General features: G+C 40.5%; 1 protein-coding gene across 3 annotated transcripts in view; it reads right to left on the bottom strand.

Moving 5' to 3' along the window:
• The window catches only part of ARID2 (AT-rich interaction domain 2), a 97789-nt gene that overhangs the window by 3264 nt on the left and 68541 nt on the right, over positions 1-25984 (bottom strand). For all 3 annotated transcript variants that reach the window (XM_088530372.1, XM_010224241.2, XM_088530370.1), the window contains 12 exons: positions 25394-25490; positions 25091-25300; positions 24593-24760; positions 23465-23540; positions 20262-20396; positions 19581-19780; positions 16359-19180; positions 8251-8399; positions 3949-4087; positions 3756-3841; positions 173-296; positions 1-71 (listed from right to left, as the gene is read on the bottom strand). The exon at positions 1-71 is cut by the window's left edge and continues 21 nt beyond it. In XM_088530372.1, coding sequence (XP_088386498.1) covers positions 1-71; positions 173-296; positions 3756-3841; positions 3949-4087; positions 8251-8399; positions 16359-19180; positions 19581-19780; positions 20262-20396; positions 23465-23540; positions 24593-24760; positions 25091-25300; positions 25394-25490 — 4277 coding nt within the window. The remainder of the gene's footprint in view (positions 72-172; positions 297-3755; positions 3842-3948; positions 4088-8250; positions 8400-16358; positions 19181-19580; positions 19781-20261; positions 20397-23464; positions 23541-24592; positions 24761-25090; positions 25301-25393; positions 25491-25984) is intronic.

Here is a 25984-nt window from a genome sequence, read left to right on the forward strand (position 1 = left end):
TTACCGATGTTTTTTAATATTAAGGCAGCTGTTAATCGGATGTGTTTAGTTATTGGTCCCTCTTTTTCATCCTACAAAAAAAAGAGGAAGGAAAAAAAAAAAAAAAAAAGAGATGAGAAGCCCCATAACAGAAGGGGAGGGCTGCACGTCCCAGCCCAGGCAGGCTACTCACTGTGAAGTCTCTGAAGACGAGGTTCCTGGATCCCCTCCGCAGGGCCATGAGGGCCGCGCTGGGGTGGTTCACAATGGCCTTCTGTGCCCTGGGAGCAGAGGCAGGACCCCCTGCAGGCGGCTGCCTACGGCGGCGAGAGACAACTGATAAATACAAGCTCTGCACCACTTTCTAGGGGATCAATACACTGAAAAAAATATATATTTCGACAAGTTCTTAACCTATTCTGGCAGAGACAGAATCCTTAGTACTTGGTGCTGATGTGCGTGTTTGCACAGAGAGCAGCCTTGGTGGGAAGACTTTGGAAGAGCCAGGGGAGATATTTTACATGAAAAAACACTTCTCTTCAGGAAGTACTGCTCATTACCCATGGTATTTGTGATGGGAAGGTAACATCATCTACTAATGTCACAGCCACTGTTCCTGAAGAGTACTTGTTTAAAGGAAGGTCTTATCAGCCAGGGTTTAATGGGAACACTGAATGCCACTATGCAAATGCCATCTGAGATTTGGCCAGAGAATGCCCTTAAAAACACGGCAGTTTAAAACCTGGCACAGCTCATTGGGGCCATTACACATCAGGACAATACAAAATAAACATTATTTTTGGTTACTGGGGACCACTTTTAAGAAACAAGATTTAAGTTATGACCTCGGACATAAAACATGTGATTGTTAAATCAGATCAAACATTTGTAAAACCAATTGCCTGTTACAGTAGCTTTCAAAACGGGATTAATAAATGAAGCAATTTTAGGAAGCTGCTACAGACAGCAAACATAGCAGAAACAATCCCTTTACTTTCAGTACTAACACTGAAGTCAAAGTTTTATTTCATGTAAAGCCTGAATTTCAGTTTAGAATGTGTAAATATGCCACCTTCCTTAAAAAAATCTTTTTTTCTGTTTTCTGTTAAATGTCAAAATGTCGTAAAATCATCTCAAAGGAAAAGACTGTTGAAGCATTGGTGAAAAATATCACTGAGCTTCAGTATATTAAACAATATTATTATGAAGTCCTTTAATACTCCAGTAGAATATGGTTAGAACATTTTAGTGTATTAGAAATATTTAGTAGTGCCTACTCGCAAAGAGAGCGCAAAGCTGGCATTAATATGCTATTTATTAAGCTTAAAGTTAGTTTGCACCAAAGTTATTTAGTCTTTTAGGGCAAACAGATATTCTAGAATTAAAACCTGAAGTCTGTATTCGGAAAGACTTCTTCATAACTTGAAATTCTAACAAGAAGAAATTCTGGTTACAAATAAGCAAACGGACTTGTGTAATACAAGACAGGAAATGAACTAGCAACAGATAGAACTTCTTTAAAATGATCACTGGATTAATTGGAACATTTTTGTTTTCTTCATATTAAGAAGGACAGATTCATCTATGGAGACTGCTCTGAATGTTTCTCTTAGATATCAAACATAACATAACTTAGAAAGCTGAAATACTATTAATTCTAGAAATATTGAGAAATGTACAAGTCTGACAAGCTTAGCAGATAGATACCTTAAAAAAAGCTGTCTTCTCTATGATTTTGTTAAGAAAAAAAAAAAAAGTGATAAAAAGTTCCTAGGATCTGAACTGGGCTGACTGGTGCCTCTGCAAGCGTGCAACTCAAACTTCTGGAGTTCTTCAATACCTTTAATTATATTATCAACTTAATGTCAAACTATGCCATTTGGCTTGTAATAAACATTATTTCCTCCCGCACACCCTGAAGGATATTTAATATAGTTCCCGCTATCACCTTTGCTTCAGTGGCAACAAGGAGAAAGACAGGCAGAAAGACAGGAAAAAAAACCAACTACGTGAATCCATGGCCATTCAAACAGAGAAAGCAAGGAGCTTAAATTGCTAGTGCTCCCTGACCTTCCAGGATGTTGTATTCAGGTAATGTCATACCACCTTAAAAGCAAAGAAATAATTCTCTAATTTGTTCTGCTCCATATGAGTTTCATCACATGCAGCATCAGCAGTGGGTGCTGACACAGAAAGGTCTCCTCCTTTCTTTCCAACATCCCCTGCATGGGTGTTCAACTGACTACAAGATAAGGCCATCCGACAGATAAGGCCATCTGTGGCAGAACTACTTTTTCCTTGATTTTACTGGTTTTTTTTTAATATATTTTTTACAATCAGACAAAAACTAAAGCCAATTCTCTGGAAGCAGCTATGAGAATCTAAAGCTATCAGAAGGAAAACGATGGCAGGGAGGGAAGAACCTCTTCCTTTGAGCAGTAAGAAGGTCTTATTTCTACTCATCTTCTGAAATCATATCCTTAGTATTTTACAATACTGCAGTCTCAGTATTTAAGAGAGAACTGGGTATGCATAAATTCCTGCCTTCTAAATCTGACCTAATTAAGAAATCCTGCCGTAGAAGATCTATGAAAGAATTTTGTTTGTTTATATTATGCCTATGTGCATCAACCCTAAATAATCCTGCAGGGATTCAGAGATATTGGATGTGTTGTCTGTGTGATGGAATATTTCTGAAAGGGCAGTTAAGATCATATCATGGAAGGAGATTTATATAAACCTTTTGCTTCTCACTTATCAGGTGTTAAGATAAGAGGTGTTAAGACCACATTATCATTATTCTTCATTCTGTGGTTTTCAGAGGTCTGAATGCATGTAAAGAAACAAGGCACTGCGCATCAGGGTTAAGAAGATTCAGGTGTCTTTCTATTTTTTAATAAACATAACTAAATTTCTCAGCTTTCACACTCAGCTACCTTTCTCTGCTGCTGCCAGCTGCTTTGCCAGCTTTTGCCAGCAATTGAACTAGCTGCAAAAATCTTCCTGGGATCTTGTAATCAAATCCTTGGTTTGCAACAAAGAGACTCCGCGTAGCTACCAACAAAGCCCTGCCTCAGCACAGTCACACACTGAGCCCTGAGCAACTCCAAGAGAGCTCCAGAAAATCCACAAACCTGAAACAATGGGGTTGCACTGGCCAAAATTAACCCCAGAAGGTTGAAATCCTTTTGTGAAAGAGGAAAGACAAGTCTGATTGATTCCAGGTAACAGCACAAAAATGAAAGGAAAAAAAAAAAAAGCCTTATGAGGGTTTTTTCCCCCCTATCTTGTTTGTTTGTTTAAAGGGACATTTATTATAAGAATCCCTGGATCAATCCAAATTTAGAGCACAGATCTGGAAGTAACACAGCAAGCTACAAGACCGAGTCAGCTGTAGTTGAGGAGCACTAAAGCAGCTGCACTGTGAACAGCAAATAACTCTCAGTGTAATTACCAGCACTTTCCTGTTGCAACAGAAGTTACAAAAATGCTGTCTGGGAGAATCAAGAGGGTATGTGGAGAACACTGTTTGTCACAGAGTACTGACCAATACACCTTCAAGAATGGCCTGTACTTTTCATAACTGCAACCGTATCTGCCACACCACAACGTAATTCTTCTCTTGCCCATTTTGCATCACTTTAAGTGACACCAAATTTGACTGCTACACTTATGTAGAGTCGCACCTGACAAGCCACATTATAAACAGACAAAGTTCTTCCAAGGGTCTGTTTCCCGCCACCCTCCCATTGCTGATGAGGCTTCAGGTCTCTTACTTATTGGGAGGTTTCTGGTTTCCTGCTTGCCCAAGTTCATCTTGCTTTAAGCCTGCAAGCAAAGCATCTCTGGAACAGTGCTTATCCTGGTTGGAGAGGAAAAAAAAAAAGGAAAACCATGAGAACAATGTCTGAAGATTTACTATGAATTTCCTACCATTTTCTACAATAAAATGAGAAATAAAATCTGCACCTGTAAGTGGGTAATGAATGAAAACCTCTGCCGCTGGAAAGGTTCACACCCCTCCCATAAGCACTGCCCTGGGTAGACATCTTTTCCTCCATGTTCAGTTGCTGCATGATAGAAAACTTGTGATGGTGTTTGAAACCACCTGCACGCAAAAAAAAAAAAAAAATAAGAGGAAAGGAAAAAAGAGTTGTAATTTTTTCTTCCAGTTAGTGGTAAAGGACAATTATCATAAGCTCTTATCAGCTAAAATTTGTTTTCTGAAAAGAAACATGCTTTAATGAAAAGGCATAAACAATTAGAAGACAGAATGTGTGTGTATATATTACCAATTAGTTACCAATAAATGTCAATATTATTTTGCTGAACACGGTTTAAATATTATGGACCTTTCTTTTTAATTTTAAACTTTACCAAAGGAATAGCATACGCCATTTTCAACAGACAAAAATCTCTTCCACCCAAGCGAAAATATAGCACTAAACTTTCAACAGCTAAAAAAATGTTGTACTTGATACATTTCCTGTGTGTTTTCTCCACAGTCTACTTGGTGAAAGCACAGGTAGGACATACCTTACAGTGAGTCCACTTCAAAGTGGAGGAAATTACAATTCACTGTGAATGTCACCTGCAGAAAGCTGTTAAGTCAACAGTTCTTACATCTCTCTCTTTAAATTGCCAGGAAGACAAAACATAAGCTATTTTATTTTTTACCAGATGGCAACAGGGACCTCCAGATTTTAAAATCTATTATGTGAAAAACAGTAAGCAACTCAAAAAGAAAAAAAATCTTTTCAGCGCAGACATACCTTAAAACACTCCCTGAGTGTTCCAAATTAGAGCCTTTCCCTCAGCAGCACCAAGGCAGCCGCCCGGAGTGCCCGGCCAGCTCCCGGCGTGCCGGAGCCTTGGGCCCAGGAGCCCTTCGTGGCAGCGGCTGCCGCGTGGGGAGGGGGCGTCCCGAGGCCCTGGCGCCCCGGCGAGGGGGCAGCCCCCGCACCCACCGGCTCCCCTGCTCGCTGGGACTAACCCTGGCGAGAAGAGCGTTTGCACGAGGGTGTTCGGCTGAGCAGGGCGGGAGGGGACCTGAGGCCACGGCTGTTACGGGCTGGTTCGAGTCAGAACTCCCAGCAATGCAACGCCAGCCTGGGGGGTGCTTTGTCCCGTCACCATGTCCCATACTCGTTTCAATGCAGTTCATTATACACACATACTTGCAGGGCAATATGCAGGTCGAAGTGGCTGGATGCTGTTAGGTTATAGCGCCTGGACCTCACAGTTAATTTCATCCAGAGACACTTTTAAGTTGGTCCTATGGCAATGTCCTAGTCAAAAGCTGAATCTATTGCAATAACTGCCTACAGTCCAGCTGCTATTTTCATTAGAGGCAATAAATGCTGCCTTAATCTTTTCCATACACCAGTCAGCTCTTGCAGGAACACCTGCCTCGTGCTCTTGGTCCAGTGAGCCCAGACTAGGAAGTGCAAATACAGTGTTTTAGACCTGTATTTGCTCAACAGTGACAACTGATGCTTCAGAGGATGGAAAAAGCCCTTCCCACAATAAAGCGGAGTATGTAAACTTAACTCTAGCTCAGAATAACCCCTGACATGGATTAAACAAATTTTGTGGCATAAGTGAAACCCATTTGATTCAACATGCTTTCTTTAAAGAAATATAAAGCTACTGCAGTCATGTTAAGTCATTCACGGTATAATACACTCACTGCTGTACCTGAATAATCAGCATGTCCAGGATCAGTCTGCAGAGCTTTAAAAATATTCAGAAAAGAAATATCTATTTTTTCATAAGGCTTAAAGCAGCAGAACAGAACTTCATGTCTGAAGTCTGAGGACATGGTCAGCTGAATTTTGTCTCAACTCTTTGCCTCCCACTTGATTTCCCTGTTACTCTGTTCAGCTGCTGACAAGTAACAGCTGACCTTGGTATAATGTTTGCTGATTAAATGCTGAAGAACTCCTTTAGAGTTCTGCCTACCACAGGAGCCAAGTCAGCGAGCAGGAAAGGAAAACTTAATATTTATTCTGATTGTCAGTAAAATGTTACTGGGGGTCTTTACAGCCTTCTGCAATACACCCTGCAAGGAAAGTTTGATGCTAATGAAGAAGAAACCGCTGCCCAAAGAAACCGCTGCAAACATCTGTGCCAAAATTCATCTTCTGTTTTATCTCTTTGATTCATCAAATGCCAGCAAACACCACAAAAGAAACACTGCTCTGTTCCATCATTCCACTGCTAAGAACCTGCCTCTCAACAGCTAGAAAAAAAACTGCTAACCAAACATTTGTGACACCAACTACTGGGTGGAAAGTTCAAAAAGTAGGTTAATGACCCCTTCTTCTTTTGTCCTATGGAAACAAGGCGGTAAAAGCAGCTAAGATAAATGTTTTCATTATACATCTCAATAGTAGGTGAGGGTGTTTTTTATGTCTATTAGAAGCAGGAAGCCTACAGGAGGTTGATGCTCCTATTTTTATCAGGTTATTGAAGGCAAGCAAATGAAGATTAAAAAAAATAAGATGAAGATGCTAAATTAACACTCTGGTTCTGTCTTCACCACAGAGAATGCAGGAGTAATGTATATCTAAATGGCTTTGAGGCTGTGGGTGGAGGTGCTAGGATACAGAAACAAATATTTGAAACCAGAAGCTGTATGAACAAGAGTTGTGTGTCAAAAGGATTAGATGGCATCAGTACAAAATTTCTGAGGGCTTTCAAAAATAAAGGAACTTAATTATGAACAAAAATGTGTAAAAAAAAAAAAAAAAAAAAAAAAAACAGGTAAAACTAAAGCAAAAAGAGTAACAAGCCATCTTTGAAAGAAAAACTAGAAAAATACTTGGGAAATATGCGTCCTGCAGCTCTTAATTTCCATATCAGGAAAACTTGCTGGAACAAATAAATTATATGAGACTTGCACTGATAACACAGGGCATTTAGGACTGTAACGCCTTCTCTCCTCCATTACGTTTTGGTACCTGCATCTCATGGACAGTATCAGCTGCTCCCTGATCAGCACCTGCCTCAGCTTTGCACAATGCATCCCACGTAACTTAAGGCATAAAAGAAACTTGGTGCTTTTAAAGCTGCTGTAACCTGGCAAGGCTGCTGTAAAGATGAGCCCTGGCTTCTCCCTTCCAACCCAGCAGACCCTCTCCCGTATCAGCACGAATGCTGGTGCAGCTCTCAGGTAGCCTTCAGCATCCACCTCAGCTCTATTCAACTACCTCTCCTTTTCACCACCAGTGCCAAAGTTTTTTTTTTTTTTTTTTTTTTTTTTTAATTGTTCCATCTCCACTTTCTGGATGCCTGTGCACCAGCTTCCTGCTGGATCGGTTGGTCTTGATGTCCCCTTTGTATTTTAGCCCCAGCTACAAGGAAGTGTCTCACCCTTTTTCACGACTACCTCACGCACTGTGTGATTTCTCCCTTTTTACACCACAGGGGCTATTTGACAACTATCTTGGTTTCATCAGTGCACTGAAAGTTAAGCAAATTCACAAATCCATGGCGTTTTAAAAATCAGTATTAATACACATGTAAGGGTAATACAGGGCTATTCACAATATTTTATGAGTATACATCCAGAAAAGCCTATTTAGCTCACCCATTTCCCCCTTTTTAACAGTATCATCATAAACAACAACAAAAACAAGCTAATAATTTGCTGTCTAGTATTAAGGATAAGTTTCTTAGTTCAAGCACTTACTTCCTTTCATGACAACGGAATCCTATGGCATAATAAATAGTACCCTAATTACTAAAATTAGTCATATTCTAAATAAGACTTTGACCAGGACATTGAAGTGTATGCCCTTCTCTTGCAAAACTGGAAATACCAGCCAGGCATTAAAAATTAGAAAAAAATAAAGTGGTTTGATTTGCAAGGCTTGATTTGCAACTGGAGTAAATAGTTTTGTATTTGCAATATAAAGAACCAGCTTCAGAGCTAGAGAAAGTGTGTGTGTTTTTTTTTTTTTACTTCACTACATTGAACATACTTCTTATTAAAAAAAAAAAAAAAAAAACAACAAATCTATTAAAAGAAAGCCCAGAAATATGCATTTCATGCTCTGAGGGTAATTAAGAGCAGCTATGTATTTTGCTGTTCCCCCCCCCCCCACCACCACTTTAGCTTTCTCAACCTTTTCCCCTTTTCGTTTTCCCTGTTGACAAAGTATAAGGTAGCTAATGGAAACAGAAGGCTAGAACTTGCATCAAAGCTTTCTATATTTAAAGCATCTGCTTCCTATGGGTAGGCAGTAGTTAAATGAAGGAGCCACTTACTTTTTACAAGACTGCCACAGACACATGAAGTTCTGTCCAGGTTTTTTCATCTGCTCGGCGTGCTGACTTGCTGCAGGGTACGAAGGCGGCTGCAAACTGATCTGCTGGCCCTGCACTTGCACTGGTGGTATCGACGTTGCAGGTGTGCTCTGCAGGAAAGGTTAAAACACGGCTGTAAGCAGGGCATACTACAAGATATAACAGGCTGTTTACTGTCTTCTCAAAAATCTTTTATTCTATACTTTAATCAATGACAAGTTTTTGTATTTTAACACTTTGAACTCAGAATAAGCATTAATATACATAACAGCAAAATAAGAACAGATACAAGTTCGGTTATATTTATGTAATGTTTCTATATCAATTAACACTGTTACACAGTAAAGTAACTTTTCACTTAATATTACCCATGTTATCACGAAAAAACCTACACAATCCAACTACTGTTCCAAATCCAGGACTGAAGAGCAATTTCTGTAGGCAGGACATTTACATTCCTACGTATGCTGAACACCCTTTATTCCACAGCAGTTAAAGTAAATAACACAGTAAAGTTTCAAAGCCATTAGTCACTTCTGAAAACACCGAGGAGACGCTCTCTAAAGTGACCCGCACGGTTCAGAACAGAAACCCTTACAGAAAACTCCAAAAGCCCAGGGCTTTTAAATAGGTCATGTAACGTGTACAGTGAAGTACAAGCATTTCAGAAAGAGAACAGATGTTTCCCCCGTCCCCTTTCATCAACTCAAGAAACTTATTCTAACAATGAATAAAAATTCTCAGAAGTAACCTGGAAAGTTAAAGACAAAGCCAAAACCTGCCCTTATTCTCTAGAAAATGGAGACTGAACCATGGGTTTCTCCACCTTGGGGCAATGCATACATTAGAATACTCCATCTCGATCCTTTTTCCTCAAATGCTCTTCTCTGTCAGTCATTTAGAATATATGAACCACATTGATATATATTGATGATAAAATGGACATACATTAAATACAACTACCCCAGATCATACAACACTAACAAAACGACCAAAAGGACAGCAAGGAAAAAAGTGTAGCCAACTATAATAAGGCCTGACTATAATCACCCCCTGCCCAAGTGTAATTCCTGACAAAAATAAAGGAAAACTCAGCAAAACCTTAAAAAAAAAAACACACAGCATACTGTAATGTAAAAACATCTGTGTGGATCTTCTAGGATTGATATTTCTGTAATAAAACATTTCTTATGTGAAGCTGAAAGTAAAATCATTGAGTGTCAGCAATTTAGCTTGTTTTGCAGCCTTCCCTGGCATCCTGGCAAGCACATTTTGATGGTCTTTATGTGCCCTTTTACCCCAGCAGAACTTGTGCCTTATTTAATGTGCTGCAAAGCGGGTGCTTACTGAATGATGCCAGCACTTCATTCTCACCACTCAATGCATGGTTCATCTATTATTTACCACTGCTAACCAAACCCTGCAATTAATCCAGAATTATTCATTTTCCCAAGAGTTTTTCCTGGCATGCCCCATTAGTGGAGGTTTTAAACTTTAAATCTCTTTGTGAGAGGGTATTAATATTATTAATATTATTTTAAGCAAGCAGAACTGCGATGCTAAATCCAAAGTGTTAAATACTGAAAAAGAGAGAGCACAGAAGAGGAACCAATTTTCAGGACAGAAAGTTGAATAACTTCCCCCTTCCAAGCCCTGTCTGCTCCAAGGCCTGCAAAGAAAAAACGAACAAACAAAAGAAACAGTAAACTAAATTGAATAATTTCAGTTGTTTAAAATTCTAATATTACTGCTGGGCTACAAAGCAGAGGAGTTTCACTCAGACCTGCAGCACCAGGCAGTTGCAATGTCTATGTACTTTTAAGTCAAATTTATTGCTCCTCCACAATACTGTGTCAATTACATTACAGACTGACAAATAAAGGGATGTCATGTTTTTTCCCAAAGTTTTGTTCTAGAAATGTAAGTTCTGTGTTTTAACACTACATCTCAAAGCTTTTTTTTTTTTTTCTGTTTACTAGATCAGATCATAATTTCTGTTTTCAACCTCTTTTTCCTCCACCCCTTTTCATCTATTGATTTATGTCATGCAAGATGCACTGGAAATCTTTAACATCACATACAGTCTTCATCTTTCCAACATAAACAGAACTTTATACTTCAAAAATACACTTAGGAATGCTTGCTATGAACTTACCTAATTTACACTACTGCTAAGCAATGATAATGCAAGATTCTTCTTTGACATACAAAACTATGACAGACACTCTACTTGCCTAATAAATTATTTCTGGGATGAGTAACAGTAAAAAAAATCTCCCCTTTCTCCCGTCAAGATATTCACAAATTGCCTTCTCTAGCAAAAAGCACTTAATTTTGGATTCCCTAAAAAAATCAAATATCAAGTACCCTAGCACACTTGCAGAGCTTACAGCATTCTTTCAGATCAGATCTCTCCATGCTATGATTTGAGGTCAGGCCAACTTAGCACTTCTGCAATCAGATCTCACTGGGATCCAGGACTGAAAGGTACCTCTTACACCCTATTTTTATTCATAATACATAACCTTTCATAAACTAAGTGCCATCTTAAGGACTTTAGTTCTTACAGAGTGAGAATACAATTTGTTTGCGTGTGTGTTTTGAGAAGGTCAATATTAACAGGCCAGAGTAGCTAAACCTTCTATGATCATAGCAAAACTTCATGCAGTGATTTCCTCTCCCTAAGTTGTCGCTCATCTGCACTACAGTGACAACTGGCTCCACTTCAACTGGCCCCCCAGCAACCTGGGTTTTGCTGACAGGCCTCTCTGGGTGCCTCAGAACACAGCAAATGGTGACAGGACCTCAAACGAATATACTGTAATATCCTGCACACACACAGACTTTGGCATGACTAGATAACACAACCAAATGCAAGACATCCTTTTTTTTAACATCTTTCTCACAACTTGATTCTTCCCCTTAATCCCAGGTTCTTATGATGACTCCTAAAACAGCACATCCTGAGTTTGATGGTTTCTCAACCCTTTATACACATTACAGAAGGTTTGCTATTCCCTGATGTTGGTTCCCTGATGCCCTTTATGGCAAGACCTTGATTCCAGCCACGTCTACCCAAGGTGAGCACGCAGTGCACATGCACAGACGCAAATCTCAACCTTGGTGACGGCAGCTCGCATCTCCACGGTTCCATTCTCTGCACCCTGCAGCCCGAGCTGTGCTGCTCGCTGCCACCTGGGGTTTATCTCAGAGGTGACACCTGACTGCCCAGGTGAAAAGGGAAACAGAATAAAAATCTGCAGGCACCGCTTCGTTACCCGACCTGCAAATCAGGGGTGCCTCAAAGAGGGCCCCAGCCGCAGCCTGCGCTAGCTCGGTGCGGTGCTTCATAAAACACAGCTGCTTTCCAGGTCGGTTTTGTTCTTACAGCAGGCTCTGGCTCGGGCACAAGCGCTATCCAGAAGCAGCTCTTCTCACCATCCAGCTACTGCAATGCCTATATGGTAGAGAGCTGTGACATTCTTTGGGATACAAAGTAAAAATAGAGAAAAATATTAAGCTGTTTTTTCCAGTTACAGTATTGTCAGACACTTCTTCAAGCACAGTCATTCCTTGTCTTCAAGATAAGGATGTCACTTCTGAACTGACCATCTAAAAGACCTAACAAGGTACTAGCCTCACTGCACCAAGAACTTGGGCCACAAAAGCAGAGAATGTGCTTTAAAAATATGTATTTTTCCACCTTGTGCCCTGGCCAATGAAAAACAGAACATGTTGCAATGAAGATGGATGTGCTGGGCAGCTAAGGCTGCACTACACAGAGCATTTCCCTTGAACTACTTCGCTGCTGCTGACTTGGACGCAGCTCTTTGCTCACTCACCCTGTTCCCTTGGGAGGAAATCCTTTGACAGTCTTTAAAGTACTATGAATCTAACAGAAACAAATACACAACAAAGATGTAAAACCTTTCAGCATTTTCAAGTATTGCAACACAAGACATAATGCTCAATATTAAGCATTGTCTATATAGATTAATGGATGCCATGAAGGTACTTTTTAGTATTAATCCTGCCAGTTTTAAAGGGCTTAGTTTGCCAACAACAAAAGGAATATGCTGTATCCCAATATGTTGGGGATTTTGTTGTTACACAGAGTCCTAAGCAGCTTCAACGCATTAGGCTGCATTTCCTCTCACACCATTAGCATGTAAATAGTTACATGCAAATATGCTTAACTGCAGTAAAGAATTGGTAAAAATAAATAAATAAATAAATGTCACAGGATTTTGAATTCAATCCTACTGGCAAAAACTGTGTTTAGCTTCTTTTGGACAGTAAGTGTGTGTCAAAAGGTAATTTAGAAGCTTCAAATGAATATAGCAGAACTTGAGTGCAAGGAGAGGGTCAGGCAGATGGACAGGCACCAAAATCCATGTTCTCCCATGGGGGGTGCACAGTGAAGCCTCACTAGAGAGGCTGTTTCTGCGGTGGCTGCTTGCAGTGCTGGCCACCTGCAGCACCCCTGAGCATGCCTGAAGCGGGGTTCTGAAGAGGGAGGGGAGCCCGTGTCTATGAGGGAATGACAGGGATGAGCGGGGAAGTGGCTGCTCTAGAAGCCAGATAAGGCAGTTTCAAATCGATCTGGTCACTACTGGGAGTGTGGCATGGTATGGGAGTGCTCCTGCAAACCACAAATCAGCTTGGGCAGAGCAATGTGGTTATGGTCAACAGATGTTTCAGAAGAGGCTAAAGTAGTTTGGCACAACACTCGAGGAAAGAGGTAATCTATAAACAGAGACCACAGAAATTAAGAAAAAAAAAAAAAAGGAAAAAAAAAAAACAACACCCCACACAGCAAGGACGCAAAGTGCAAGCTCCATCTCCTCTCAGGCTACATTTAGAGGGTTGGCAAATTGCAGATGTAAATATAAGAAAAAAAATCTAACACTGTGCACGTCTGTTCTTGTGACATAGCCCATTTTTGGTATAAAAATACAAAAGTCAGTCTACCCATTCTTAATGAACTCTGCTGACCTCTACATCTGATTAAGTCAATTAATGTGAAACAATCACAGGTTATTGTGTACACAGAAGCCTCTGTAGTTGTCTAACCAGACTTAGAAAGCTCTCCCATGCAGATCAAGTATATGATTCTTAATGTTTCAGCAGCCCAAGTTAAACCAGGGTTTCTTTTCTCCTCAGGCATCAGCCCGTTTCAAACTACCAAATCATATTATATCTCTTAACTGCTACATTCACTGAAAAGATACTTTTTCCTTCATTTGCTTTGTTCCCACTTGTGTGTTCCCTCTCCCCCCTGTTCTGCTCTGATGCACTCTTACTGCTTTATTTCTCCAATATTTCCAATTTCTGTTTGTCCTTCCTTATCTTTGGTTCAAATATCTTCCCTTTTTTGCTGCTTGTGACAACCTATCCTGTTACAGTGGCATAAGCAACACTCCTTTTCTGTCTGCTAGATCTCCTTTGCCAGCCTTCCTCTTGTGTTCTATTTTTAAGTTTTTCTCCTCCTTCCCTTTCTCACTTCTCTCTGAAATACATGCTCTATTTTAAATTTTTGAGACAGCAAAGAAACAGGAAAACACACACAATTTAACTTCAACAGTTATTTAGTTCTGTCATAGTTGCCGCCCTTTAATTTCTATCCCTCACCATTTTTCTGTATTGTGTTTTTAACTGTAATAAATTTCACTCCATGCTCTCCTATTTCTTCTGCAACGTATCAAGTACACATTAGATACTGCACAGAAAATAAAACAGCGCACACACTGTATTGGGAACAGTTTCTTAGCTGTTCTCTTCCAAAGAGAGTCGAGGCGGCTGCTGAATGGCAAAGGATGTGGCTCAAGATGGAACGAAAAAAGGGGACTCCTGCATTTTGTATGATTATACAGAGCTTAATTCCAACAGAAGTTACAGGCAGGCAGATAATTAAGCCAGCTCTGAGCACTTCTAGAGGACTGGCATAAATGCAGACTCGATGCTGGAAATACCCAGCACCTGGCTTTCCAACAGAGTAAGGGCTGCAGCAGCTGCTCAGCACCCATGGGCTGAAGCAGGACAGGATGAGCACACCACACACACATTTCAAAGGAGCGTTCAACTTCTTACAAGCTTTAAACCTAACCACAGTGGATACCAGTCCACTATATCTGAACAGAGTACTCTAAAGTGCTTAAACATTATTGTCATAGGCACTCAGCTAGCAAATTAAGGTTGTTCACTGAGATCGAAACTAGTAAACTCCTTCTCCCACATTCCTGCAATTCTGAGGAAGTCAAGGACATCCCACAGACAAGAGAATGAACTAAATTCCATAGGGCAGACATGAAACCAGAGTTACTTTGACCTGCAGACTGGCACTGAATGGCAGTTGATCTGTATGTATAGGTAATGGAAAAGTGCAGGAATTATTAAAAATGGTGTCTGCAAATAAAGGGTATTTTGCCCAATTTTAAAGAAACATTAGCAAAGAAGGTGCTCATTAAAGAACTTTTGCTCTATTATCATGACAGAAGCACTAATCTAATCAAGAGGAAAGAGAAAGAACTACATTGCTCTCACTCTTTTCCTCAAAAAGGTCCAGGACAAACTGCTAATGCTCATCAGCCCCAAGGCCAAAGAAGAAATAACCACGGATAGTAACTATTCAATCCCAGACATTTGCTATTTCGGTCAAATCCTCAGGCAAGCTAATACAGAAACACAACCTATGAACTATCCTAACACAATCACTGCAAAAAGGCAGCTAGAACATCCAACCTGCAGAGAATCTACAATGTATCTACAGCATCCTCCTGTGCTGCCAATGGGTGCTTTTATTTTGGTCAAATGATTTCTATTAAGAGCAAAGATACACAATAATAAGAAAAAAATCACAGATCTCTTTCTCATAAACTCACATAGAAGTTTTTGCTCAAGTTTCCAAGATATTAAAGATAAAGATCTGTGTGGGCTGGCAGGATAAATTAATAATAAAAATACCTTTATTTTTTAGTCCTGAATTCTGACAACCAAGTCAATAAAAGGTGTTAAAGAGCTTTCAGTAGAAACCTAACTTGATGCAGAAAAAGCAGTGCCACAGGCCATCACTCGTGGAATCCGTGGTCTAGCTCTGCTCAAGCTGTAAAGTCTAAATACCTACACATGCCTTGCCATCAAAAAGAAGTGTTAAATCCGTTCAAAACCCAACATCATACTCTCAGATTTCATTTTGCCTCTCCACAGTGTGCCAGAATTCTATGCCTGTCAAACGTGCTATACCATCAGCCCCATTTAGGTAAGAAATGTTTTTTGGAGAGGGATTTTCTGTCCACGCACACAGCTAAAACAAATTCTAGAGAAGAGAACAATCTCAGACATGAGCACCTGTAGTGATTAAAACACATACAAGCGATGGACATACCTTGTTTCTAACAGTCTTAAGGAGTTACTACTTTAAAAAGGTAAAAACAGTTTAAAAAGGAAAAAATAACCCTCTTCAAAGTCAAACAGAGTTAAATAAAAATACTTATTGTGCTAATAAAACTGCTATTATTTTGACAAATTTACAACACAGTATTTTCCCCTGACTAGCGTGAGCTTGTGAAGCAATTATTCTCCTTTCAAGATCATCTTTAAGTGCAAGACCTTCGACTTACTTCAGCAAGCCCAATGCAGCTCGTGATCAACTTACTAAAACCAAAAAAACAAACAGCAAAAAACACACACCTATAACCAATAAAGCTCAAGAATAAAATGAGAAACAATACAGATGTCTTTTTACAACACTACCCCCTAAGAAATCTCTTTTCAGAATTCTAAAATCTTTAAAACAATCACTAACAAAAAGTTCTTTCCTCAATGTGCAGAGTCGCATCTGAAGTTCATCACTCTGAACGACTAAATTCAACGACTGTCACTGACATCACAAAAGCACGCCAAAAACCAGATCTTAAGTTCATGAAAGAACAGAAACGGTCATTTCAGGAATATTTTAAACGCCATGCAACAAATAACAACCAAGTTCATATTTCCATACACATTCATTTCACAGCATTAGTCATAATCACAGCTTTTTCCTTTGGAAATAGAAGCACGCTGCGACATACCTGTGTGACCATACTCTGCATAAACGTGGTTGGGTGCTGCTGCTTTTGCTGGGCAGCACTTTCTATTGCTACTTTCGCTACAGTGCTCGGATCCGCTCCGGCCGGCACGGCAACCATGGTTGCGCTGCACCCAGCGTTGTTGGGGTCACTGATTGTAACAATTCTAACTCCTACTTTATTTGGAATTCCGGGAACGGTTTCCCTGTCGTTCTCCTCCGCTGGCCTCTTTGCAGTCTTGCAGTCTGCTGTGCCATTAGTAGACCGAACGTCGGATGACAGGGTAGATGGGGACACTCGAGGTCCTGAGTGTGGAACTGCTAGGATTTGATGCCCCTGTATAACAGAGGCCGTGGATTGTGGCGAGACAACTACACTTGGGCGTTGCTGAGGCACATCTGAATTCAAACTCGAGGCTAGAGGTCCATTAGGTAAATCAGTGTTGGTACCACTAAGTTGCTGGGTTAACAGTTTCGCAGCCTCCTGTGTACCGCTTACAACAGGCGAACTACTCAAAGTTAATACAGGCCCATTAGAAATCCTTTCCCCTTGATCACCTTTGGCAGTATCTTGCTGCGTGGCATCCAAATTCCCTTGTTGTTCCACTGAAGATATATCACCATTTCCTACGTGATTGGAAGTTTTGTGATTTGGAATGTTTTTGCTCAAAAGAGAGCCATCTCCTTTATCAAAATCACAGATTCCATTAACTAGGGGCTTCCTCAAATCACTTTTGATTTCCTGTGTGTCCATTTGTTCAAAGTTCTGTTTTCCAGGAGCTCCGTTCTCACCCATTTCTAATGATGGCCCGTTACTGACTTGGGAGCACTGATTGGCCTCATTCTGAGTTTTCCCTGAGTTAGAAGGAGGTAGACTGGAGTCACTGTACTTTCTACCGTTTAAAAGACTTCCCACCTGCATTTCACTTTCTTTTGCATCCCCATTGCTGGTGTTTGCAGCTCCTCTTCGACAGGAAGGATTCTCCATAACTTCAATTTTACGTTCGTGAATGTGTAAACCTGTTGCTTCCTTTGCTTCTTCCTCCTTTTGGCAAATTATCTTATCTCCCTTGAATGGGGGAGCAGCAGTACATGGTGATTGTCCAGCTGAAGGTGCTTGAGTAGCTGGAAGTGTTTGCACCTGTAGCCCAACTCCTGTCTGTGCTCCACTCACTGCAATTCCTGCTGGAGCAATGAGCTGAGTTGCACTTCCCTGACTCACAGTTGCAGTAGCAAAACTCGTATTTGGCACAACTGTTATCGTAACCTGGTTGCCAGAAGTCCCCTGGAAAATAGTTGCTGGGCTGTTTGAGATCAACTGGCCTGGCAATATCTGCAAGTTGGAAATGGGTACTGTTTGTACTGCCCCTTGGGGCTGGATTGCACTCGGGACCAGCTGAACATTTTGCTGTCCAACTAGCAGCTGCTGAGCTGGAGACTGTCCTTGAACTCCAAAACCTTGTGCCTGGTTATTGGCCATCTGATAAACCACCTGGGGGCTAGGGGCTCTTGCATTGTTCGGTGGTGGGATCTGCGGAGCGGGGAGGATAAGCTTACCCCCTGGCGTTGAGGGGCCTCTTTTTGGAAGAAGCAGTTGTTTTATCAGACTAGACTCCCCAGAGTTAGGCTGGCCAACTCCTGTATTAGCTTGTTGTATCGGTTGCTGTGGCGGTACCTGTTGCTGCGATGATGCTGGTGAATGTTGCTGCTGCTGCTGCCTCTTTACAGAAAGCATTTGGCTGACAGTAGGAGGGGGTCCTTGTGGCTGAGGAGTGGTAGATGAAGGTGACATGACTGTAGGAACTTGATTGTTTGTAACCGGACCTGGGGATGGTGAAGAAGATGGAGTAATGCTCGGCTGCCCAGTGAGCTGGACAGCCTGCCCAGCAGGGATGGAGGCTGGATTGGCCAGCACGATCTGGTGGATGGCTGGCGCGTACCCCTGGCCCTGCTGCGCCGGCTGGCTCACGATCACCACGCTCTGCTGCGATGGCGGTGGCTGCTGTGGCTGCATGGACTGCTGCACCACGTTAGGTGCACCCTGCTGAGACGGCAGGGGCTTTGGTGCGATGTTCTGAAACCCAACCCTAGATGTCTGTGGACTCTGGACACCTGCGATTGTCACCACCTGCCCAGCTGCTACTTGGAAATTCTGCACGGTGGTGGCAGAAACGATGTTAGACGCCGAGGTGGTGACGTACTGCTGTGGCGCTATGATGACCGTATCTTGTTGCTGGCTACCAGCACAGGATGGCTGAGATGAAGCCTGCCCGGGCTGGGACGTGGTGATTAGCTGCTGACCCTGTGAAACTGCTGAACTGCATGCTGGTATGTTTTGTACTCTGCCAAATATATGACCCTGAGGTACAGCTTGTTGAATTACCGTGACCGGAGTGCCGGAAGGTATCTGTCCGGGCACCACTGCATGCAGTGGGGACTGCTGTTGAATCACAGGCTGATGGTGAAGCAACGTCTGAGAACCAACAACAGTGACAGACGGCTGCGGGCCTGTAGTGCTGAGACTTTGATTAGAAACCGGTGCTCCTCCTACAGCAATAGTAACAGGGACTCCAGGCTGGGGAACAGAGCCCTGTATTACCGTGGCCTGCATCACTTCACAGGGAACAGGGCCTTTGCTCTGTATAACAGTCACTGGAGCATTTTGTTGCTGCTGTGCATGAAGTGAAGGATTCTGTGGAATTCTAGAAACAGTCTGTGCCACAGTATGAACACCTTGAATCGGAAAAGACATCTGTGTTGCTGTCAAAGTTGAAGACTGGTTAATAGGGGTCCTCTGATAATGATTTTGTGGCCCGTGTGGAAGTCCTGTTGACATGAACAAGGCAAAAGTTTAAATGCAAATAATATTTCAAAACAGAGTATAAAAACTTTTAAAATCCAAGATTTAAATTTATAATTTGATACGAAGCAGATTCTCTTCTTAACTATACTGAAACTGAATTAATGATAGAGTAACAGGGCTCATCTGCTGACTGACAGCCATACGGGATAGATGTCATATACAGGACAGCATGGAGGTACATACTCCCAACACTATTCCTAACATTATTGAATAGAATGGATTAAAACGCGCGGCCCCTACTCTCAATACCTTAAAACTATTTTATCCCTTTTAAACTACTTTCAATAAATTTTGTTTTGTTACCATAGCTTCAGAATCAATGCAAGACAGTTGATATATAATTAATTAATTAAAAAAAAAAACCTGCTGGCAAAGGAGACGAAGATACATCAGGAATTGAATCAACCCGGACAACAGGGGTAGACGAAGTTGGCTGCTGCTGATAGTACATCTGAATGGGAAGTGGTATAGCTCTCCTCTTCACTCCTACCACATGGATATGGGCTTGACCATTGTTGCTCGGATCTTCTACTCTCTTCACTGTATGATTTGGAAAGACAGTTCTGCCAAACACAACATACATTTATGTTAATCCACACAATAAATCCATCCTACTGTTTTTGTTTTAACAAACTCTGCTCTTACGGGCAGGGAGGGCAATCTTTTTTTTTTGTGCACTAGGGCCCGCAGCTCTGTAGTACAGCCGAATTCCCCAGGAGCACCTGGGTATTCATTGCTGAGGACTGATACAGCCACTAGAATTCGGCCACTTTCTTGCGCAATAAAAATGAAAACTACAACACATTCCAAAACAACCTAGTAAAATGACTGCAAGGGTGATAAGTGTACATGGAACTCTAACAAAGTGGTTGAAATAAGACAAAAACAATTTAATTAAACTATAAACATTCGTTTTACTTAAAATTCCAGAAGTGGATGTCTTTCAGACTCAACTGCCTAGATTTTTCTCCAAATCGGAAACTGCAGGTCAGCATTGAGCACATACGATTGCTTCTTTAATGTTCCATAAACTTTTTGTCTTACCGCAGACATTTATAAAATCCAGTTGACGTTAGGATTCCACCTCGAGCTAATTTACTACAGGTAGAGAGGTATTCAGAGTACATTTCTGCTCGAGAGACTGAGCAATCAAGACTCACTTCAAAATGTGCATTCAACCTGAAGATGGAAAAATAAAGCTATGAAGCAGGTACAGAGACAGTACTTTTAAAAGAGTTAAAACACTTTTATCTGTCTTGCAGAGAGCTGAGAACTGATAACAATATGGAAAATGGCATTTTAATGTATTGTCTTGTCAAAAGTCTATTCCATGCTTTGTACTTCTCCCTGCTTACAAGTAAGCACATAACAGCCTTCAGGCGTGCTGTTTTACAAGCAACACCTTATTTACATATATAACATGCAAAATATATCACATATTTAGATGCATGTGTATTTTTGTTATAAATTCATTAAAAAAAACAAACAGAGAAAGCATGTTTTGGTGACAGCTCCTGCCTGCAAGCTTTACATTTACTACCCAATGACTCTATTATTCCAAAAGATGGACTGGATAGTCCATCTTTCCTTAAAAACTTCTCTCAGAAGTCTATTTTCCTTTTGTATCAAAACCAGATTTTATTAACAGATCTGGTAATTTAGTGTTACTTTTGAGACACATGTTAAAAACAGAGGCAGAGTAACAACCTTAATCCTCTGGTTGTGACCGAGGTGGGGAGGAGGGAGAGAAGGGACCGGGCCTGTGCATGTAGACACCTCCACCCGCACACACTCCTTCCTCGAGTCACACACTGCCCAAACATCGTAAAGTCCTTGAACAACCTGTTCTGCCTCCTGTTAAATTTCTAGGGAGGTAAGATGTGTGTACTTCATACAGAACCTCTACAAACACATAGACCTTGCAACCCCAAAGAGGAATCCCTAATCCCCAATCTGTTTATTTCTTTGAGATCCATTATTCCAGCCCAGACACATGCCCAGGTCATCCCCAGAAGCAGAGATACACAAAAAATGCCCACAGTGTCCAAATACCTGTACCAACACACAGGCTCAGAGAGAACAAAAATCTTTTAAAATTGCCACTATTTGGCATATCGAGCTGGAAGTTTGGAAAATTACACTAAACGCCCCTTTATAGAGTCCTAGAATCCCAACATAATTAGTTATTTTTAAAAGAGAGAAAGCAAGTATTTAAAGAGTGTGAATCCTGTGCTCTGTCAGAACCAGAAACAATAAATATAATACCACTCCTTCTGCAGTTTGTATTCAATTGTATCCAATTTCGTTACAAAAATAAATAAATAAATAAATAAGAAAGAGATCATGTAATACAACAGAAAGTCTATGTGTTAGTTAATTTGGCACAGACATTTGTCTGAGATGTCATATTAGGCCCACACACTATCACTGGTATCAACAAATGGAAGAGAAGATATTTGGGACTTTTACTGGTGACTTAGTAGCGGTGATTAGCCCTGTCACATTTGCTTACCTTACAGGGGGAGTCTTATTCAGGCTAAGCTGACTTGTAATGCGGGCAGGAAGGTCAGCTTAATACCTTGTCTTTCTGCTGCTTCTAAGAGAGGATAGTTTTTCTAAATTTTACTGTTACAGTTTACTCCCTTTCAACTTCTCTCAGTAGGAAGCAATGGCTAAAGCATACTATGAAAATTTAGGTGGGTTTAAGACTCTCCACATCTCCACTGATGGAAATGCTTGCCAGTGGCTATTTCTGTGCTCTCAAATTAAAATATATATATATATATATATATACATACATATATATTTTCCATTGGTAATTAAACTGGTCATTTCACTAATTTTCTGTATCAAGACAAGATGACCTGGAAGAAAATTGAAGTACCAAACTGTTGCACTCAGCAGAGAGCAGGAGAAGCATGCTATACACAGAACCCGAAGCAACCCACAGGTCCCAACTTTCCCTCATGTTGCATCGTTTATTTCAGTGCATTTGCCATGTGACAGTTTTATGCAGTTGCAGCAGAGCAGACACCTGTTATTTTTACAGCCAAAACTTCTATTTTACATTTTCTACTGAGTGCAAGATTTATCTTGTCTCAAACCCGGCCACCTCAAACTAGATGTCTAGTTCTCCCTACTGTCAATTGAAACAACTCATTTTAAACACGGATTAGGCAGGTACAGGTAATTCATCTTACTACAGAAGAATCTCTCTATTCCTAAGAGCCTAGAAAACAAACTTCGGCTAGACAACAACTTGTAGATGGCTAAATTCAACTGCAGGGGGTCTGTGCATCACTGTATAAGTATCTAAATGAGCTTTGTTTCCTAACCCAGCAGCAGCATATGTTAATAATACTTTGCAGAGTGCGGAGAGAAGCGCGGGCGCAACAGCAGCTGACTAGCAAAAATTTGCAACAACATTTCTATACGTGCAGAGCAATGCTGAACTTATGAATAAACCAAAATATTAATTAACAGAGAGCTTTGAAAACTCTAAGCTAAGCCTTGAAAATTCTAGCCATGGCATCCTGAAGGTCTATATGTGAACAGTTAAATAACTGCTGAACAAACAAGGCATGGAGCAGCAGAGGTGGAAGTGTCCATAACACACTGATTAATGAAAGTATTTAGAATGTGAGCAGATTTACACAAATGTCAAATACAGTTCAGAAAGGCCACACTCAGTCCACGTAGAAATCACAGGCAGAATAGTTTTTCTTCTAAGTATCTGACAAGCAATCAACCATATTATACTGGATATTATAAAAAGCACCCCTAAATTTAAAGGGAGAGGCTTTAATCTACTTCTAACTTGCTTGAGACTACAATGAGCAGATCATAAACTTGCAGGGCCCTAACTTCATAATTGGAGAATTCACTTGCATTGGTGCAATAATAAAGGGACAAATTACCAGATGAAACCACTGGTTAAACAGATAATGCTGCTCCACAATTTTAAGGAAAAAAAATATCAAGATCAGAGTTAAAAATCAAAATAAATTCTATTCTAAGAAAGAAAGCAACCAATATAAAGTTGTCAGTACTTGGGTTGAGTTTTTCTTTCATACTTCTTCAAAGCAATGACAGAATGGCTTTTCTTTATACTTCTCAGAAAAATAAATCTAATGGTGAATAGAAGCAGGCTAGAAAATTCTGTCTGGTGCATGAATACACGTATTTTTTCTTTGTTTTTTTTTTTTTTTCTTCTTCATTAAAGTATTTGAGTGGAACTATACACTTACCACTGACATGCAAATTTCTCGCTGTCTATTTCTACTATTCCTGGTGGTGGAGCAACATGCGGCGCTGCCCTAGAGGCTGTGGAGAATGAAACAAAACAAAACAAAAAACAAAAACAAAAAACCTTGCTGAAATAATTATTATTCTCCCGAATGGAGCACGTCAAAGCCATGACTTTCACTGCTACAGTTTCTCCTGATTTTGTAAGCAAAAGTATGTCCAACTACAGCAAGTCACAGAAGTGCACTAAGCAGACTAGAGATTTGCACCAAAATTCACCAAAATGAAGCTGGTCAGGCCAAAGCCCAGGCCACCATTTAAGTGCAGTCTAAATAAGCAGCTAGTGGTGGGCAGCTTCTCAGCTGCTTATGGAAAAGGACTCAAGAGAAGCACAATTCTCCATCGGAATAGGCACAAGGACATAGCAATTACATTTCCAGTTCACAAGTGGAAACAGGAATAGTGTGAAGAGACTTTTTCTCTCATGTACATGGGTTCCTTAGCGTCACTCTCGTTCATCATATTCATATTCTTTTCCAGTCGCTTTCACTGTGATTTCTGAACACGTTCCAGAAAGACTCTCTTAGACACACAAACTAGCATGTATTGTAACGGTTCTCTCTCCTTTTTTCCTTGGAATGTTCCCTCTTTTGTGCACTTGTGCTTTGCTACTAGCTACTTTTATTGGTAAGGATAGAATGAGGTGCACATGCTATTCCTCTTGATGGAGCGTGTCACCACCCTCAAAAGTACACCTACTTTAACCAAAATAAAACTGCAGAAATTAATCATCATTACTGTTTAATTTGTAGGTCAGATGAATAAGACAGGTCTCTTTCTTCCCCAAGCTTTAAGGGGTAGAGCGAAAACTTGGTTCATATCACAATGAAGTGTTTGGTGGTTTCAACAGAGACAAGAAATCATATGCATTTATTGTCTCTGCAGTTCTATCATAATTTATATGTTGCTGCCCCAAATTATTCAGTGTTTATATTTGTTTGGTGGATAAGTGTCTGTCAAAAATAACATATATTATGTATAATGCTATGTGTATTTATGTAATCAGAAATGGACAAAGGGAAAGAAAAAAAAAACTGCAGACAAGTATCTTGTCTCGTGGAGACACTAACCTGCGAGAGCTGCTGCATGGCCCTGTGAGGAACCATGCTCCATTACTTGTGGTCTGACATCAGGTACTCCTTGCTGGTTAACACACTGATGTTCAATGAGTTTTACAGCAGTAAGTGCATCAGCTCCGAACATCTGGATGTCCATAGAAACCAGACATACTAATGTATCTAAAGTATTAAATGTAAAACCGACAATGACATTAGGACAAACAAATGAATGCTACTAGGACATACTGAATTCCTTTAAAATTGGCACGTATATATATATATGTATATATAAAAAACAAACTACAACTACTACATCAATTTCTTGATGTACAAGACTACTACAACTACTATCATCAATTTCACAACTGACTAGTAAAACTTTGTCTTGCAACATCCATCCCTACTTGGCACACAAACACGCAAGTCACATAATTCAGCTTTTTGAACATGACATACTCTTGATTGCTTTTTCCTACACAAACAACAGATTTGGTCTTCCTTCTCCCTTACCTATGCTCTTTTCTACTTTAGCAATCTTTGTGCAGGCCACTTCTCCCATTTCTGTGAGCATGTATAGCACCTCCAGAGCTGAGATTACAAGCAGCACATCTGGTAGCGTGAGATGACATATGATCTCTTTGTAGGATTCTTGATCCACATATTCACAAATTAAGACACCATTATCTTCAGCCTTACAAAGATTCGCCAAGATTTCCATGCCTGAAAAACAAACACAGAATAGTTTAACAGCAATAATTACTGCTGTAATTACTGCTCGAACGCAATGACAAGAAGTATAGCTTGAGACCTTACCTCTCATTTTTAAAAATCTATCCCTTGACATTAGGCATTTTGTAACAGTGTGAAACATTAGATGAGTAGTTTTGAAATCAACAGGATCCAGAAGAAGCTGACAGGAAAGAAAGAAAAAAAATAAGCAATGTCTAACACTAGACATTGACAACATGATAGTGGCAATTCAAAGTAGCTAGCACTTTTTTTTTGCCCCCTCTCCCCACCGCTTCCTTTTCTGTTCCATAGTAGTGGATATTCTAAATACTGGAAAGTATAAGTTTAAGAAAAATAGCTTTATTCCCAGGCAGCCAACAGTATACACAAATACAGTGTACTGTCCAACAAAGCAGCCAAGTTGAATAAGAACAACATCCCTTCCAAAAGGCTATCATAATTGTTCAGCTAGTCTCTATGCACATCTCCATGTACAACAGGCCTCTGCTTCCTGAGCAGAGCTCTCACACATTATAACAACATTCAGGAAGAGCTGAACACATGCATCAAATTCCACCCTTTTGAGATATTCAGCAATGCACCAACACTGCAAGATAGGTCTTACTGACCTATGTTAAATGTATCTGTTACATCTTAAAATGTAAGCAATGCCTG

The sequence above is a fragment of the Tinamus guttatus genome, unplaced genomic scaffold (assembly GCF_059628265.1).
Source record: "Tinamus guttatus ecotype Peru unplaced genomic scaffold, ASM5962826v1 Tinamus_guttatus_pri_ptg000368l, whole genome shotgun sequence".
Classification (NCBI taxonomy): Eukaryota; Metazoa; Chordata; class Aves; order Tinamiformes; family Tinamidae; genus Tinamus; species Tinamus guttatus.